We start from the raw sequence: 18,727 nt of genomic DNA on the forward strand, positions 1-18,727 counted from the left end.
CAAAGAATAGTAATAATGAAAGTGTATAAGAATCTCGAGTTATCAAAAATAAGGCCTTGTACACTATGAAATCAATATAATCTATTAACCTCTTCAGTTTAAGAGTGACCCTTCTGCTGAATGTAACCACCAGTATTGGCCAGTATAAAATTCATAAAGCTCCCATTTAGTTGATGGCTTCAGTATGAGGGTCTCCCCATATCTGGATAAAACAATGCAGCATCAGCTTGAACACATTTCCATCTCATTGAGTTGAAGAGGTTAAGAAAAATAAATCAAGGAAGGAGTGGAACAAAAAGTGCACGACAATTTGTGGAGGACTTACTCTATCCAAAGGTGCAGATGGAAGAGTACACCAGGAGGAAGAGCCTCGTTACACCAGGGAGATGTGCCAAACAACATGACCCAACACACACAGGGTATTGGTGGTCTGACAGAAAACAAAAGAGAAGATGCCAAGTTCCCATAAAATCATCACAGTGACATAACTATGAAACATACACATGCAGTTAAGTTACAAATGTACATACATACATACATATACCAAGGCTTTTTCCCCCTTACAAGGGAGGTAGCCAAAAAGGGAAAGGCATAAAATCATTTCCATCCATTCCATCCCTGAATACACTCCACATCCCTCCACCCTCCCTCTTATCTTAGCACCTCCTGGATGACGGGTCATCTCTGCACCTTGTCCACTGCCCTGGGTCAGAAGCAGTGTCGCCAGACACAGCACATCCACAGCAAGGCCACTTCATAAAATCGGCGACCCCCACTCTCTGTCCCCCCATTGCATAAAAGGAGAGGATGGGGAGAAATCCCTTCGGGGTGCGTCAAATTTTGCTCACATATACTATCTCATTCCACCTCATGCAATCACAACATCATCCATATACAACCATTCTCCATTCACCCCTGTCTTCTGTCCTCTCCCGTCCTTCCTCAACAGACATTCCCCTCTTCCCCAAAGCCCCCTTCACCCCATCCATCCACCTCATCCTAGGACGTCCCTCATGTTCACTCCCTCCACATCTGCCTTCCATACCTCTTTCTTCACTCATTCTTTCCATGTGTCCAAACCATCCTAATATTCTTTCATCGACCCTATCTCCCAGCTCCTTTTCCACCCCTGTTCTCCTCCTCACCTCCTCATTTCTCACTCTATCTAGCCTAGTAACTCCCATCATACTTCTCAGACACTTCATCTCAAAAACATTCAAACTCCTTCTCTCTTCTTCTCTTATGTTCCATGTTTCTGCCCCATACAATGCTGTTGGCACAATCACTCCTTCATACAGTCTCCTCTTAGCATCCATTCCCAAATGTCTATTCCTCATTACACTCTTTAATCCACCAAGGCATTTACTCGCTTCTCTCAATCTATATTCTACCTCCACCTTCACTCCACCTTTTCCTGCCACATTTGCACCCAAGTATCTAAAACTATCCACTTCCTCCAGTCACTCTCCCTTAATGCTCACTTCCAGTCTACTGCCACTTTCACCCCTTGTACATCTCATCACCTTACTTTTACCCACATTTATCTTTAGCTTTCTTCTATCACATACTCTCCCAAACTCTGTCACCAACTTCCTCAATCCCTCCTCCGATCCTGCCACAAGCGCAGTGTTGTCCACAAACAACAGCTGGCTCACCTCCCATTTTTCTCCATTTTCTTTAACCATCTCCAATCCCTGACCCACTACCCTTGCATTTACCTCTCGCACCACCCCATCCATGTATAAGTTGAACAGCCAGGGCGACATGACACATCCTTGACGAAGTCCCACCTTTACCTCGAACCACTCACTCTCTCCATTTCCAATCCTGACACAAGCTCTACTACTCTCATAAAAACTCTTGACAGCTCCCAGAAGCTTTCCTCCTATCCCGTATATCTGCATAACCTCCCACAGTGCCTTTCTGTCTACCCTATCATAAGCCTTTTCCAGATCCATAAAAGACTTAATTTCACTGCAAATCATTGTATTCTTTAAATATGGAAACCAGTGTTCCTGAGAATACTTCCTTCATGATAGCATTTCTGGTATGATGTACCTAATACATTGAGATGTAGAGCAGGATAGAATAACAATTGTTGCCTCATATTTCATCAACTGGAAACCCACAGCTGATGCTAATTATCTTCAAACCTTCTCACAGATCTCTCTAGAAAGAAACTTTGGGAGTGCTCTCTGTGTTATATTAGTGTGGGATAGTTTCTGTGTCACACAATTATAGCAGTAGAAGGAGAGGTGGGGGAGCAGTCGTTGCTTATCTACCTTTTTTATGTGAAAAAGGTGGAGGAAATGTAGTTGAAGTTGATGAACCAAGATCTTGGGTCTGGTACATAGAATGGTGGCTACATCTACAGATGGAGGTGAGGGTAGTGTGTTTTGAATATGAGTGGCAGAGAGATGTCTCTCTTACATCCATCTTACAAGTACAGTACTTGTCATTGGTCTTTGTCATACATGATACTGCTAATAATGTTACATCAACATAAAAATGAACATCACAGACCAAATAAAAAAATGTGACATAAGCTCTAAAAATAAATCGTACCACATGATATGCAATACAAATATTATTATACTACATATATAGAAAGGAAAAATAAATTAATGAGGGTGAGTGTTTTTATATTCCATCTTCAGTCCTTTGTAAAAATTGCAAGGAAGAAAACAAGATTTGATTTTCTTCCTTGTATTTTGTTTCTAAACATATAAGTAATTTTCTATGCTTTGATAAGTAATGTGATCACTACGTGAGTTGGGGTCTGCTGCACACTTAAACATCTTTGTTTCTGGATGGAGCAGTCTCGTGGAGTTAAAATCTTCTATGTTATATACATATACAGTATATTTTTTTCACTCATTTCATACCAAACAAGCATTCAATACTTGTCATTTACTTGAGCAATTAAGACAGCACAGCCCTCTGAAGATTATGAAAAAAATAATGATAATAATAATAACAAAAAGAAAATAATAATAAATAAATAAGTACATAAAAAAATATATATATAATTCTTATTGTGACACATCTGTCAAAAATGCAATGAAAATATAAACAAACAGGCAGCACTTAAAGCTTTTATTGTTCAGAAAGATAACCGTGAAGAATTCATTACTTGATTTATAGCAACAGAATGCCTTTTCTATAAAGTTTGCAGCTGCAAGACAACCAATGGCCCCCAATATCCAGCTCTGACTGGGTCCTCACTGCACATTTTATGAATGTGATATTTTAGGGATGTTCCTACAGATCAAATTCACAATATTTGGAGACTAAACTCCATCCAAAAAAGAAAGAAAGAAAGAAAGAGAGAAAAAAAAAAAAAAAAAAAATAGTGATCACTCTAAACTTCTATTACTCCTTAAATCTCTCCTTTATCACCTCAATGACTCCATCTCTTCAGAGCTGACAAAATACCCACCACCTAGACCAAAAGATCCTTTAATTGCAATAAAGTGTAGAGTTCAGAATCCAAGAGCCAGCTCATAAAGCTGAACCTTCCATGGAAGGATGCTTAACCATTTCTCATTTCTCTCTTGACCTTCCTGCAGTTGACCACTTCCATATAAGAGTTGGCCCACAGATCACTGTGTCCTGTTTTCTTTGTGTGATGAAAGCATCTAGGTCACATGGCATAGATTACCAGGCAAATTTGTTGTGAAATTGCTTTAGTGCTGGGTGGTAATCTGAAGAGTATATAAAAAGTATAGTTCAAACATCCTAAAATTACCAACCAGTACTCATTAACAAAAAGTATGGTACCATTCATAATGTGACTGACAGCATTTAAGTGAACTACCAGACAATAATGTGCAAACATTAATGTGGTGCATCAGGGTTTGGCAATCTCTGGAAGAGACTGTGCCAGTTTCTCTGATTTGAAGAACCTTGTGCACCAACAATGTTAGTTTGCAAGTTAATGTCAATTCATGTGCACTGTTTTACAGTAGGATGCCAGTAAATGTTAATTCCTGGACAATCTGGTTTTAGTTTGATCTCGTGACATTACAATTTGTTTAGTTGATGTATTCATGTTACTTTTAGATACTGTAACAATTTTTCAAAATCAGCTGGTGAGCTAGTCAACCCTGTTACATGCCAAGTTAGTTGCAAGTGGTGGTCCTATGAGAAAAATATCAAAGCAAATAGTTTCCTTGCAAACTGTCTCCAAAACCTCACCTCCAAAAGAATGTTGATCACTTTTAACTTCAATTATCCCTCCTGTACACTACTATTCTTAAATCTTCCTTTTATCAACTCTGTGACTGTCTCTTCAGCAAGGATAGAAGCTTTTCTTATTTGTTATAAAATACCAAATCCTAAGGAGCTGATACTCAGTCTTTGGACTGGCCCTACGATCTCTTTCTCTATCAATTTTGCACTTCCTCTTTTCACATTAGTAGAGCTGACACCTAGCAGCTGGTCTCCTCTTCTTATTATAGGCCAGGAAACAACTATTGTCATCATCCAAATGTAAAAAGTAGAAAAATTTATAGCTATATTATACAGCTTAGCACCAACATTCTCTATAAGCTGTGCACATGTACACATGCACGTTTTACAACTAGCACACATAAAGAAAATATGTGTGCACACAAAGTTTTCAAATGATATTAAAATCCATTCAATAAAGAAGTTCCACCTAAACATCAACTTATAAATTCTCTAAAACTATGGTAACTTTCCAACTGTCAATCCAATAATTTATTTATTATTATTTTTTTTTTTCTCTTCTATCTCTAGCGCTCCCATTGCGAATGAAATGACTTTGCCCCCTGGCTGGAGTGTAGAAATTGTGCGTGACTCACATGGGTGTGCACATACTTTTCAGAGAAGGTATTGCAGTTTGCACACAAGCAAATTTCTGCACATACCCACAGCAAAAAATTAGAGGGAACATTGCTTAGCACGTGTATACAATAAAGGTTCCTTTGCATGTGGCATACATACATTTAAAAAAGGAATTTTATATATAACAAAAATATAAGAAATATGGTTCATATCCTTGGTATGAATGTCGTATAAAAATAATAATAGATTTGCATCACCTATATCAAATTCACCAACCCACTCCCATGAAGTGGGAATTGAGGAACCCCTGCCAGTTGTGGCATGCTGCATGCCACTAGATTTTTTTTAGGTTGATGTTGTGTTGCCTCCCCACCTGGCCAGGGCCGTCAGGAACCAGCGTGACAAAACCTGCAGTGGGTCCTGGGAATCAAAATCAGGACCACCCAGTCATGAGTTCCACATAGTATCCACTGGGCTACCATATGGCCTAATTGTTACAACTATCTATATTCCAATTGCTTTTTCCTCCTTATATGGGAAGTAGCCAAGTCAAAGGCATGTACCTACTCCCACCCATTCCACTCCCATCCACCACCCTTTCCACCCCTTCATCTTAGCTCCTCATGGATAATGGGTCATTGGGTCATCCCTGTACCTCATCCCACTGCCCTGGTTCTGAAGCAATGTAGCAAGACACAGTCCATCCACAGCAAGGCCGCTTCACTTAACTGGCAACCTCCACCCTCTATCCCCTCAAGAAAAGAATAAGGGGTTTCTTGTTACAACTGAGCATTGTAATTTCTACAGTAGTCTAAGCCATATCAAAATACCAAAAATAGAAATATTCATGTAGCTTCAGTTATTCTGATCAATAAATAAAAATTATCACTAAAGTCACAGTTGGTACATAAAAATCCTATATGATGAAAGCAATGAATATATAAAAAACACACACACAACTAAGCAGACACCATGAGACCTATGGCAATAAAAGAAAGCACAAATAAGAATTGTATGACCTGTACTAGAATAAAGAAAACTGTTGCAGAAACAACTTACACTTTCATAGAAACTGAAAAAGGCTATAAATAGACAACAAAGGAAATAACAATAGAGATGCAACATTTACACACACAAAAAGATAAATAAAGTATTAGATAATACAACATGAATTCAAATGAACCATTAACACAGTAATTAATATATCAGATTACCCATATTGAAGAATATAAATACAAGACAGAATATAAATATGAAATTGAGACCAATATGGTTGAATAATGCAAAGGAAGAGTGTAATAGAAACAAATTGTCAGTAGTCAAGCACATTCAAAATGCAGTTCAGAATATACAGCAAGAAAATAATGAATAATCTTTTAAAGAAAATGAATAACAGAAAATAAATATAACAGCAAGAATTTATTTTTAGTTATAGATCACATACATCACACAATTATATGCTGACATTTTTCAATACTGTATTACAAAATCTGTGACGAGACTAAAAGCAAATGGAAACATGCCTACAAATATAGTTAATGAAAGCAGGAAATGAACCTCATAAATGGATCACAAGAACAACAGGTCATTATCAATTTTCCTTTCCCAAGGTTACTACTGATATATTGTGTGCAACAGGTGATAAAACATGTTCCTTTGTATCAATGAGCAATAACAATAATTGTTCCCCAAGTTTCTCTCTCACTAGAAACCTGCAGCATCCTATAAACTTCTCTGGAGAGAAACACTGAGCTATTGTCTGTGTTGTAATAGTGTGGGTCTGCTCCTCCTGTGTTACACCTGATAAGAATTGAAGGGAAACTGGTTGTAGCATTCTCATTCTATGAAATGGAGGAGGAAAAAATAGTAGAAAATTGATAGAGATATAATGGGCCTGGTTCAAGCACCGAATGTTGATGGAATCTGTGGACAAATTGTGATGAGGCAATTCTCTCTGACACTCATCTCACATGACTGCCACAAGCAATTCTTGTTGGTCTCTAATAATGATCATGGGCCACACATTGAACAAATTACCGATGCAAAATCATACTGACATAAATCTTAAGAATTATGTCACAGGATTGGATCACATGGGTATGACTGGTAATAAGGATGGATTTGGATAAAGGAGGGCAAGATATACAAATACTGGATGGTGCCTGTAGCATGTCTAGCAAGCAAGCAAGGAACAAAATATATTATGGACATAGAAAAAGACTACTGAATATGAGCAAAGCACTGGTGAGCGTATCTCAGCAACTATGAATCAATGAAACTATTTATCACTATGAGAAAACAGAAACTTGATAGGCCTGCACCATGCTTCATATTTTACAATAGATCACAATAGTGAAGCACACTGAACAATCTTTCAGTCTGTGATGAAAGCAGATACAGAAAAAAGATAAATAAATAAGTAAATAAACAAAACAATAAAGACAAACAAAATTAGGACATAATTATACACCTTGTCACTGATGGTGAGCATCTTGGGCCCAATTCAAAGACCAAGAGTTAGTTTCTTAGAACTTCATCTCCTGACAAGAGGAAAAGGTGTTGATGCGCTTACAAGACAGACGGCAGAGAGATGGTTATCCCTGACATCAGTCTTCCAGGACTACCACCTTAACTAACAGAACATCTACCACCATTATGTTACCTGTTGTTCACCCCTCAGCTTACAGAATATCATGATGATGGTAATGGTTGTGCTAATGGTAGTGGTGATAGTGGTGGTAATGATAGTGATGGTGAAATTAATTATAAGAACCAGAGTCACGCAATACCTTTTATTATTGGCAACTAATCTCCTTTAAAAGAGAAAAGCTGAGTCACTTTAGATTTTACTATCCTCTTTGAAACTCTTTCTTACTACGTCATCTCCATCTATTCTCTTAGCACTCTATGGTTGAGAGAAAGAATACCGTCACAATGTTCCCTTGTATATAAAAAAAGGCAATACTATAATGATGATTTAGAGAATTATGGATTTCCTTTTCTTTTTTATAGTTTTTTTCAACACAGAGTCGAGGCAAATCATGTTTTAATTTACAGTATGTTAAACCAACAACTATCTTTAGATACTTGCATCCATTTTCTCTCTAAAGATTTTTCAAACATTCAATGCAGACATAACTATCACATCTTAGCATCCGACCTAGTTATGGACCAAATGGTCTCCTGTTGGCATGCTCTTCCTTTGTAAAATTTTGTAAATTTTACTTTTCATAATCCCTCCTTCCCCAAATTATGCTTCAAAAAAGAAATGACGAGAGAAATGTTGAGAAATTGTGTAACAAACAAAAATATTTAAGTACATAAGAATGGAGGAGACTGCAAGAGACCATAAGGCCAACACTAAGTAGTTCCATGTCCCTTACTACCTGTCATCCCTGTACATAAAGTTATCTCATCTTCTCTTAAACAACCAACTGTTTCAATGCTCACTGCATGGTTACTAGGTCTATTCCATTCATTAACCATTCTATTAGCAAACTAGTTTTTGTCCATTTCCTTCTTAAACCTAAATTTGTCCGATTTAAATCCGTTACTACGATTCCTTCCCTGCTGTCTTGATAGTCAGTTCACATCAACATTAAATGATCAGATCGTTCATGGTAGACAAAGTTGGTTCGATTTCTGGAGTGAGAAGGAACATAACAACACTTAACTTGAGGACCCAAATCCTCAGTAATTACTGGTGACTGCCATTTGCCCTGGCTGTACAAACACACACAACATAAAGGGGCTTATCACACTGGGCTTCCACGGGCTTCACCAGCGTCGACCGTTGAGAATTTGTTTAAGTAAAAAACGACTTCGGTTACAATATCTTATTTTCGAATCTCCAAATATCAAATTATTTTTCCGTCATATACAGCAAAGGTGAATGATGAACTAAGAGATTGTAAATCTATACGAATGTTTGACATACTGTTGAAATGTTCTTAGAGAAGTCTAGATTTCTGTAAGCGAAGTCATATTCCAGTTATTCAAATGGAGGTTGGAGGAAGAATGTCGGAGGAGAAATAGCCCGGTGAGATAGCTCCTTAAGTGATACTTTCAGACCCCATCAAACTATCCTCAGAGTAGGCACATGCTCGCCATGCTATGGGAAGACTTACTAACAACTCCAAGATAACTCAACACAAAATTCAAAGACGTTGAGCGAGTGCTAGAATTACATTAAGACAAAAAACAAAAAATTATCTTCGAGAGTCCTCGTGAGGGGAAACTGGGTACTACACGACCCCAAAACTAAGAAATTGAAATAAACTTCAGTATGACGACTCAACTCCCTTTCCTCACACTAAAGCATTAATATTTCAGCCCAGCTTCGGCTGAAATCAAACAGGACTATCAATCGGAGTTGTATACTGTCAATCACGCGAGTCTGAAAGTGACTGGCATGAAAGCATAATATGCAGGGGGTCCACTTTGATAGGACTGCAGTCAGATCTGGTTAAAGATAAGGAGAAGGAGGGGTAGGGGAGGGGGACGGGATAGTGTGTGCACCTGCATACTAGTTGTGTGAGTATATATATGTGTACGTGTGTGTGTGTGCATGTGTGTGTGTGTGTGTGTGTGTGTGTGTGTGTGTGTGTGTGTGTGTGTGTTTTCTGTTTACTGCCAGACGAATTTATTCAGTCTCGAGAGGCCGTTTCAGCAATTTAGGTAAACGTGAAGTTGTGAAACAGTGTGTGCAGTTTTTGAGAGCTTGAGTATACAGAAGGTAGTCAGCATGTAGGGATATCACATGCACATATGTTCAGAGAGAGAGAGAGAGAGACGCGCGCGCGCGCACGCATGCACGCACATATATATACACACACACACATACACACACACAGAGAGAGAGAGAGAGAGAGAGAGAGAGAGAGAGAGAGAGAGAGAGAGAGAGAGAGAGAGAGAGAGGGGGGGCGCGCACGCACACACACACAGGAATACCGAGCGGTAGAAATACACGCATACTGAAAGAGAGAGAGAGAGAGAGGGGGGGGCAGTAAGATAGAGACAAAGATAGAGGCAGAGATATGGAGGGGTTGCTTTGACGAAATTAAGATTTATCTTATCAAAAAAAGGTGGTGGTGGTGGTGGTGGTGGTGGTGGTGGTGGTGGTGGTGGTGGAGGTAGTGGAGTGGTAGTGATGATGGTAGTGAAGGTCAATATGATGGTGATGATGTTAATGGTGGTGGTAATAGTGGTGACTATACTAGTTGTAGTAGTGATAGTTGTGGTATTAATGACAGTGATGGTACTGGTGGTTGTGATGGTGGTACCGAAGGTAGTAACGATGGTAATAGTAATGGTGGTAATGATGGTGGCTAGTGATGATAGTGACGGTGGTAATGATGGTAGTAGTAGTAATGGCGGCGATTGACTGCGATGGTGACTAAGAGTGCAGTCCAAGAGAGAGGATGCGTGACTGGGACATGGGGGGCGGGCGAGGACCCTTGCCTGGACCAGGTTCCGAGAGTGTGAGAGAGAGAGAGAGAAAAGAGAGAAAAGATAGAAGAGAGAGAGGAGTGAGAGAAGAGAGAAAGTGAGAGGAGAGAGAGAGAGAGAGAGAGAGAGAGAGAGAGAGAGAGAGAGAGAGAGAGAGAGAGAGAGAGAGAGAGAGAGAGAGAGGAGTGTAAAGAGCTCGGAGGAGCAGGGGGCAACGAAGGGGAAGAAGGAAGAGGAGGAGGAGGAGGAGGAACACCCTGAAGGAGGAGGTAGAGGAGGAGGAAGACCCTGACGGCGCCGTGGGGGCGATACTCACGGAAGGGGTTGTGCCGCTTGCGGGTACTGAGCGTTTCGTACCCGGTCGAGTCGGTGGAGTAGATGGGCATGGCGTCGAAGTGACGTCGAGGCCTTCGAGGGCGGTCCTCGGTGCAACCGCCTCGGCCACAGCGATACGAGCAGCACCTCACCACACCAGGTCTTGGCCGTGGCGGTGGAGGGGGAGGTGGTATTTCCAGGTTATCCAGGTAATAGTCCTCCTCGGGGTCAAAGGGCGGACGCTGAGCCCCGGCGAAGACAGCCGGACGGGGCCTCCTAGGGGGCGAGAACTGGGGGTCTGGGATCCGGGAGGTAGTGGTGGCTGTCGAACTGGTGGTCCTGGTGACGGTCGTCGAAGTGGAAGCCAAAGTGCTGGGGAAGGGGATGGAGGAGAAGGAGGAGGAGTGGGAATAGGACGAGGAGGTAACGACAGCGGAGGAGATGGAGGTGGAGAGGGAGAGAGGGAGGGAGGAGGTGGAGGAGGAGTAAGGGGTTCGTATTGTTTTTGTTGGTGGGGATTGTCTTTCCCGTGGGGTTTGGGGTGCTGGTTCCTGGAGTCCGAAGGGCTCCGACGATTGCCTGATGGTGACTACTGTCTCAGCACCCCTGGTGATGTGGCAACAGCGCGGCCGCTGGATCACGGTATAGGGATAAAACAGCGGCAGCGGATGTGGTCGTAGCAGGTACGACGATCTCGTAAGACTGGACGAGTCTCCGTTTACAAACGAGCACGAAAAACAACAACAACAGCAGCAACAACAACAACAACGGAGCCGGACGATGTCGCCGAACAATGACGTCAGTTGTTGAGATAGTGACGTCAGATTCTTTCAACACTCGGTAAATCCTTTCTGAAGGAGCTTTCGACACTGGCGGACTGTCCGCCAGAAGCTGCTCCTCTTTCCACAGCAGCTACTTATGTGCCAAAAGCCGCGACGGCAGCTACAGCTATGATATTAACACTTTGTAGTAATATAGGCTTCCGACAATTTTGGGGGGAGAAAGGGAGACGACAAATGTATCGCTACACCGTATAAGCAACGTACCGACACCAACGTATATACATATATATATATATATATATATACGTATTTATATAAAACACAGAAGAGACCGACTACATTCCCTTCACATGGAGATTCTGATTCTTGGTCTCATGTTGGGGGATTGGGGGATGGGGGGTCGAAATTGGGGGGGGTTTAGCTTCAATCTACCCCAGAGTGCACGAGGGAGGGAGGGAGGGGGGGAGTAACACAGCACCTTAAACCTAGTAGCACCACACGCCACCGCCCGTTGCACTACATCCCGGCCGACCGTGATAGAAAATCACACGCGCGAACACACACACACACACACACACACATACACACGTTGTGTGTTTTCCTTCACCGCCAGGACAAAACCGCGCCTCCCATGTCTTGCAGCACAAGGGAGGAGGGGAGGGGAGGAGGGGAGGGGAGGAGGGGAGGGGAGGAGGGGTGGGGAGGAAGAGGGAGGAATGAAAAGGAGGGTAGGAGGGCGGGAGGGGGGAGGGAGGGCGGTTAGGCTCAGGTCCCCCTGACGCGGTACACTACTGTAGTACTGTTGCTGTAGACTCTGTTCGAATCTTGAAGTACTGTCGCAGATCGAGTGTTAACACCCACTCTTGCTTGGCTATCCTCCTCGGCCTCATGACAGCGGCCGGGAGACACTGAAGGAGGAGGAGGAGGAGAAACCTCGGCGACACCAGCGGCAGGGCCTCCAGGAGGAAACAACGGAAGAGAGTTCTCTAGGCCTCATTCTTTCTGTGACGTCGCGGCCGGTGAGGAATGGAGGGAGGGAGAGAGGGAGGGAGGGAAAGGAAAGGAAGAAAAGGATAGGGAAGGGGTGAGGACTAGATGACCTGCGGGCTGGTCTGTCTGGTCTTGCCTGGTCTAGCCTGGTTTACCGTGGGTCTTGGTCTACGTCGGCGAGCCCAAGAAGTTTTCTTTAGGCTACACAAGGCGGCCTTCAGCCGGCGGCATCATCACCCTGATGATTAGGTGGGCGGGTGAGGGTGTGGGGGTGGGGTGGATCTTACTACACCCACAGACCCCACACCACGGGGGACTACTGTCGTTCTCGTTCTCGTTCTCTCGCACCACACCACTCCGCTCGCTGGCTGGCTCGCACACTCCCGGTACAGCCTGGCAAGCTCAAAACAGTCTACGGTGGAACTCCGCCATGTTAGAATATTGTTGCCTTTCTTTTTTTTTTCCTTCTTGATGCTCTTTCTTCTCTCGCCCCCTCAAAGGTGATGCTGGACGGCCAGCGAGCATCCACGCTCTCAGGCCATGCTCATAGGAACACCCACACCAGCCTCTTGGTCCGGCAGGTGTGTGGATGTGGGACGGGGGGGGAGAGGGGGCGGTATGGGGGGAGAGAGAGAGATGGGGTACGACAGATGAACTAAGAGTTGACTACGATGATGAAGACGATGAAAGCGGCGGTGGAGACGAAGGAGGAGGAGGAGGTGGAGGAGGAGGAAGAGGAGATACAAAGCGTGAAGCCAACTCCACTACTTCACCATTGATTGGCGAGGGGCCCTGGCTGGCTCCTGGGCCCGGCAGCAGCGGCAGCAGCGCCCATGACTGCAGGGGGCCCTATCTCGAGTCCCCGGCCCTCCCTCCTGACGTCGTCCTCGTCGAAGTGTCAAGAGAAGAGCCACCGAAACCCTGAGGCGAAAGCAGCCCCCACCAGGCTGGCTAGCGGGTTGGTTGGCTGGCGGGCTGGTGGCTTGGCGGCTTGGCTAGGGAGGTTGATGGGGCTTGCTGGCTGGCTGGATGGCTTTGCACACACACACACACACACGCGTACACGGCTATGAGCGGGGAACTGAACTGCAGAACAGACCACGCGCGCTGAGAACGGCGTGTGCCGGGAGGGGGAGGGGGAGGGAGAGGGGGTGGGAGGGGGGCCGCAGATCCACCGCGCCGGCTCAGTATCGATCCCAGCCCCCACCACCACTACCACCACCACCTCCTCCTCCTCCTCTTACTCTTCCTTAACCATGCACGACGGCATATACGCACGCACGGACGCACGCACACACACACACATAAATAGACAGATATACAAAGGCAAAGTGATTCTCCCCCGCGTAGAACATGATGATGATGATGCGTATACACACATTTAAAATTTCATACACATACGCAGGTGCGCGCGCACACGCAGGCGATGTTGTACCAATTTCCTATTCGTAAATGCCCACCCACACGCCCATCCACCTCCTTACTATTACCCCACCTACACCCACACCCATCCTCACCCACTCTCACTCCCGTCCCAGCCATCCGCTTGCATCCCCGATCCCATTCTCTATCTCCCGAAACTCCCTTATTTTGTGGTACAGCACAGAGTATGGGTAGGGACTATTATGACTAACAAATAAACACACTCATAAAAAATAGAAAAAAAAATAGGAGAGGTGGGAAGTGTAGGTCAGATACCTTTCGGTCCACAATAAAAAAGTACCGACCCTCCCCCCCCCCAAAAAAAAAAAAAAAAAAATATATATATATATATATATATATATATATATATATAACAACTAAAACAATTTAATAAACAAAACTGACCAATTCATACATAAATGAATGATAGAATTAGATAAATAAATACGATTAAAAATATATGGAGGCCTGAGGAACGGCATCAGAGTATGGAACCAAATCGTGGACTTAGCGAGTGAAGGTGTACAACGGGAAGGTGTGGGGGGTGGAGTGGAGTGGGGTGGAGTGGAGGGGACGCAGACGCCTGGAACCGAAGGAGTGGAGCGGGTGGAGGAGATAAGTGGACGAAAAGTGGACGAGGAGTAACTGTGTAGTTCGGCGTCCATCCATCTGTCTGGATGTCCAAGTACATCAGGCACAGGGTGATGGATGGACTAGGACATTGCAGATAAACGCCTCCAGACATAAGTTATTCATCTTCTGTTCGTGAGAGAGAGAGAGAGAGAGAGAGAGAGAGAGAGAGAGAGAGAGAGAGAGAGAGAGAGAGAGAGAAAGACAGGGAGAGACGGAGGAGGGAGAAAGATTGAGAGAGGGGGGGATAGAGAGAGCCAAGGAGAGAGAGAAAGAGAGAGACAGAGAGAGAGAGAGAGAGAGAGAGAGAGAGAGAGAGAGAGACAGGAAGGGAGGGAGGGAGAGACAGGACGAGGGAAAGAGATTGTGAGAGGGGGAGGGGAGAGAAAGACGAGAGAGAGGGAGAGAAGAGAGACAGAGAGAGAGAGAGAGAGAGAGAGAGAGAGAGAGAGAGAGAGAGAGAGAGAGAGAGAGAGAGAGAGAGAGAGAGAGGGCGATAGAGAGTATGAGAGAAAACGTGTGAGAGAGAGGGGGTATGAGAGAGGGTGAGAGAGAGAGAGAGAGAGAGAGAGAGAGAGAGAGAGAGAGAGAGAGAGAGAGAGAGAGAAAGAGAGAGAGAGAGAGAGAGAGAGAGAGAGAGAGAGAGAGAGGCGAGAGGAAAATGCAAGGTGAAGGTAGTCGTCTGGATGGGATAGACACGTGGGAGTAGAGGTGGAGGGGGTGGGGTGGGGGGGTCGCCCGGGAGCTGCTGTGGGCGTGTGGCGTGGAGGCGGTGGACGGGGATGTGGAGGAAGAAGGGGTGGAGGGAGGTGGAGTAGAGAGTTATCTTATATAGAGGCGTTTTCTGACGTCGAAGAGGGAGAGGGAGAGGCAACGGGAAGTGGATCGGGGTCTTGTGGAGTGGAAGAGACACCGAGAGGGAACAAGAAGTGGAAGAGGAGCTTGTGGATCGAGCACGACCTCATGTGACCCAAGTAGGGAAATCGCATGTGGATCGGGGACGCAGGTGGATCAACGGATGGGTGGACAGGGTGTTGGCTGACGGAAGAACGATGTCAGATGGAAGGTAAATGGCAAGTGGAACGGTGGAAGGAGGTGGTAGTAGGTGGAAGAGTGGAGGCATGTGGAGAGGGTCATTAACATGGGGCAAGCATAGGAGCTATTCAAGTGTTCAAAGTTATTGTTAAACAGTTGCCAGTCTTGTGTAAACACAACACTCTTTAGATATCTTTGCCCTGGTTGATGAAAGATGCTTGCGAGCTGGACCTGTAACGACCACAATATATCAGGGGTGGAGGACTTTTGCCGAGACACCCTAAAAAAGAAAAGGAAAAAGAAAAAAGTGTGTGTGTGTGTGTGAAAGAGAGAGAGAGAGAGAGAGAGAGAGAGAGAGAGAGAGAGAGAGAGAGAGAGAGAGAAAGAGAGGGAGAGAGGGGGGGCGATCGTCAGTTCCATCCGTGGTTCTATGGACATAGAAATCTACCCTATTACAACAACAACTGCATTTATCACTTCCCCCACAAAGGGTGATACCAGGGTGTTTGTAGACGAAAAGATGGTGGCAGGAGGGGGGAGGGGGGTAAACAGGCGTTGTCAAACACAATGACGTCACGGTGTATGGGGGGGTCACATCCATGGGTGGAAAGGGGGGAGGAATGGGGGTGTGGGAGAAATGTGACATAAAAGGGGATTGTGTTATGAGTACCTGGGCTGGGGGAGTAATGGAGACGGAGGGACGGTGGGGATGATGTGGGGGGAAGGGGGCATCAAGAGGGTGAGGGGGGAGGGAAGGGAGGGGGAGGGATAAAGGAGGAGGAAAGAGAGAAGAGGGGGAGAGAAGGGAGGGGGAGAGGGAGAGGCGGGGAAAGGGGGTAGAGGGAGAAGGGGAAAGAAAGGAGAGGGAGATAGGGGAGAGGGAAGGGGGAGAGGGGGATGTGGAGAGGGAGGGGGAGGGGGACGGGGGAGGGGGGACGGGGGAGCGATCGGAGATGGAAAGTTGATGATACTGAAAATAACAATAATTCGGGAAATAGAAAAGTTATTGGTGGTGATGGTGGTAGTGGAGAATTACTGGATGACATTGTAGTGGGTGATGAACGAATAAAACTGACGATGGAGGAGGAAGAGGAGGAGAAGGAGAAGGAGAAGGAGAAGGAGGAGGAGAAGGTGATGGAAGAGGAGGAGGAGAAGCAGGAGGAGGAGATAGAGGAGGATGAGAATGAGGAGGAGGAGAAGAAGGGGGAGAGGGAGTAGGAGAATGCATTTATGTATTTTATTTGTTATTTACATTATTATAGTTTTTTCTTTTTTCGCATCCGACCTAGATATGGACCAAAAGGTCTCCTGTCGGCATGCTCCGCCTTTGTAATCCTTTGTAATCCTTTGAATGATGAGTAGGAGAAGAAGGAGGAGGAGAGGGAGGAGAATTGTGATGAGGAGAAGCAAGCGGAGAAGCAGGAAGAGGAGGAGTAGGAGGAGGAGATGGAGGAGAAGTAGGAGGAGGCAGAGGAGGAGAAGGAGGATGAGGATGAGGAGAGGGAGCATCAACAGCTGAGGTAGCAGCACCAGCAGCATTATCAGCAAGAGAGGATGACGTCATAAACTTTTCATCTTGATACACAACATCTCCTTCTACCTCTCCTCTCCCTTCACCCCCACCACAATATATATATATATAATATACATAATTTTCTTGGACTCTTCCTGATGACGCCAAATATTTCCACAAAAAAGTATGTGTGTGTGTTTTCACCTAGTAATTTTTACCTGTTTGTAATATACTGGAAAAGAGCTACCCTCGTGGGATCCTGCTAAATTTTCACCATCAGTCTTAGTTTGATTTGTGTGCGCGCGCGCGTGTGTGAGGACGAGAGTATATATATATATATATATATATATATATATATATATATATATATATATATACACACACACACACACACACACGCACGCACACACACACACACAGGGTAAATACTTCAGTATTGTTCACAAGCTTGTGCACATTTCCCTAGAAGCCAGCATATCGACCCAGCACGGTTACCATTACAAAAGAGAAAAATATTTGAAATCTCGTCAATAAGCAAACTTCTGCATAAACAAGTGAAAGTTTCCCCCGTTCAAGGCGTTATCACACTGGGCTATTCTTCCTCCGACTGTTGGAGCAGGTTTGCATCACGCAGCTTTGGGGAAGGAATCTGATACGCTGGAGGAAAATTATTTTCCTCCAGCATATCAAATGGCATTCTATGTTAAATGTTGAGAAAACAAAATAGTTTGTCATAGTAATTTTACGGCGGAAAAGGTTCTGGAGGTGGGCGGTACCGCTGAGTAATTGGAGGTTGGAGGAAAAATAGCCCAGTGTGATAGCCCCTTAATCCATTGTTTTCCATCATCTCTTCGGTCTGTCTGGCCCAAGCATCGAGATGGCCTGTATCACCAACCTCCTCGTCACTCCCACTCCCTCCCACACCCACCACTCCATTCCTCCTTACGCTACAGCACTGCTAGCATGGAAGAGGAGGAGGAAGAGGAGGAGGAAGAGGAGGAAGAAGAAGAGGAGGAGGAGAAGGAGGAGGAAGACAAGGAAGCTGGGGAGGAAGATGATAAGGAGGAGAAAAAGGAGGCAAAGGAGGAGGAAAGTGAAGGAGTCAGGGTATAATGAAGATGAGGAAGACGAGGAAGATGAGGAGGAAGATGAAGAGGAAGAAGAGGAAAAGGTCTGGTTGCATGTGTTTAGTGCATTAATTTCCACAACAAACAATTAGTTATGGGACGACACGAAAATTTTAACGAATCCGATATAATTCCCGATACTGCTCTAAACTACCGATTCCGATACTGGCCCGATTCCGATACCTGCAATGACTATGATTCATGGGTACTTTCTGGCCCTGCAATTGGTTTTGGAAACAAATACTTTATGAACAAAGTACATTTAATAATCATTTATCGGAATCGGAAGTCTACAGTAGAGCAATATCGGAATCGTTTTTTTTTTTTTCCTATATCATCCCATCACTACTTTTAAGTTCCAAATCCGCATCCGACCTAGTTATGGACCAAAAGGTCTCCTGTCGGCAAGATCTTCCTTTTGTAATCCTTAAATCTGTGCACATTTCCTCTCGACAATGTGGGTTGCCTGGTGATTCGTGTCTGCGCACGCGCTCGCGCACACACACAAACCTACAACAAGAGTAATAGTGGCGATGATGATGACGATGATAACGACGACGATGATCATGATAATGCTATGAGGATATGACGATAGTATGAACACAAACTCATATGCACGCCCCGCTTCTTGATGCACTGTACATCTGTGTTTCCCT

At 44.5% G+C, this 18,727-nt stretch overlaps 1 protein-coding gene across 8 annotated transcripts in view; it reads right to left on the reverse strand.

Annotated features, from left to right (window-relative positions):
- The window catches only part of LOC143020029 (uncharacterized), a 179,612-nt gene that overhangs the window by 96,510 nt on the left and 64,375 nt on the right, over positions 1-18,727 (reverse strand). Inside the window, exon 1 of one of the 8 annotated variants that reach the window (XM_076176159.1) lies at positions 10,574-12,011. The exons of the other annotated variants lie outside the window; for them this stretch is intronic. Within the exon in view, the coding sequence (XP_076032274.1) occupies positions 10,574-10,643 (70 nt within the window). The 5' untranslated portion in view covers positions 10,644-12,011. Of the gene's footprint in view, positions 1-10,573; positions 12,012-18,727 lie in introns of those variants that run through there. 8 annotated transcript variants of the gene reach the window in all.

This window comes from Oratosquilla oratoria, chromosome 38 (genome assembly GCF_046742065.1).
Source record: "Oratosquilla oratoria isolate Oo_2021 chromosome 38, ASM4674206v1, whole genome shotgun sequence".
In the NCBI taxonomy this organism is placed as follows: domain Eukaryota; kingdom Metazoa; phylum Arthropoda; class Malacostraca; order Stomatopoda; family Squillidae; genus Oratosquilla; species Oratosquilla oratoria.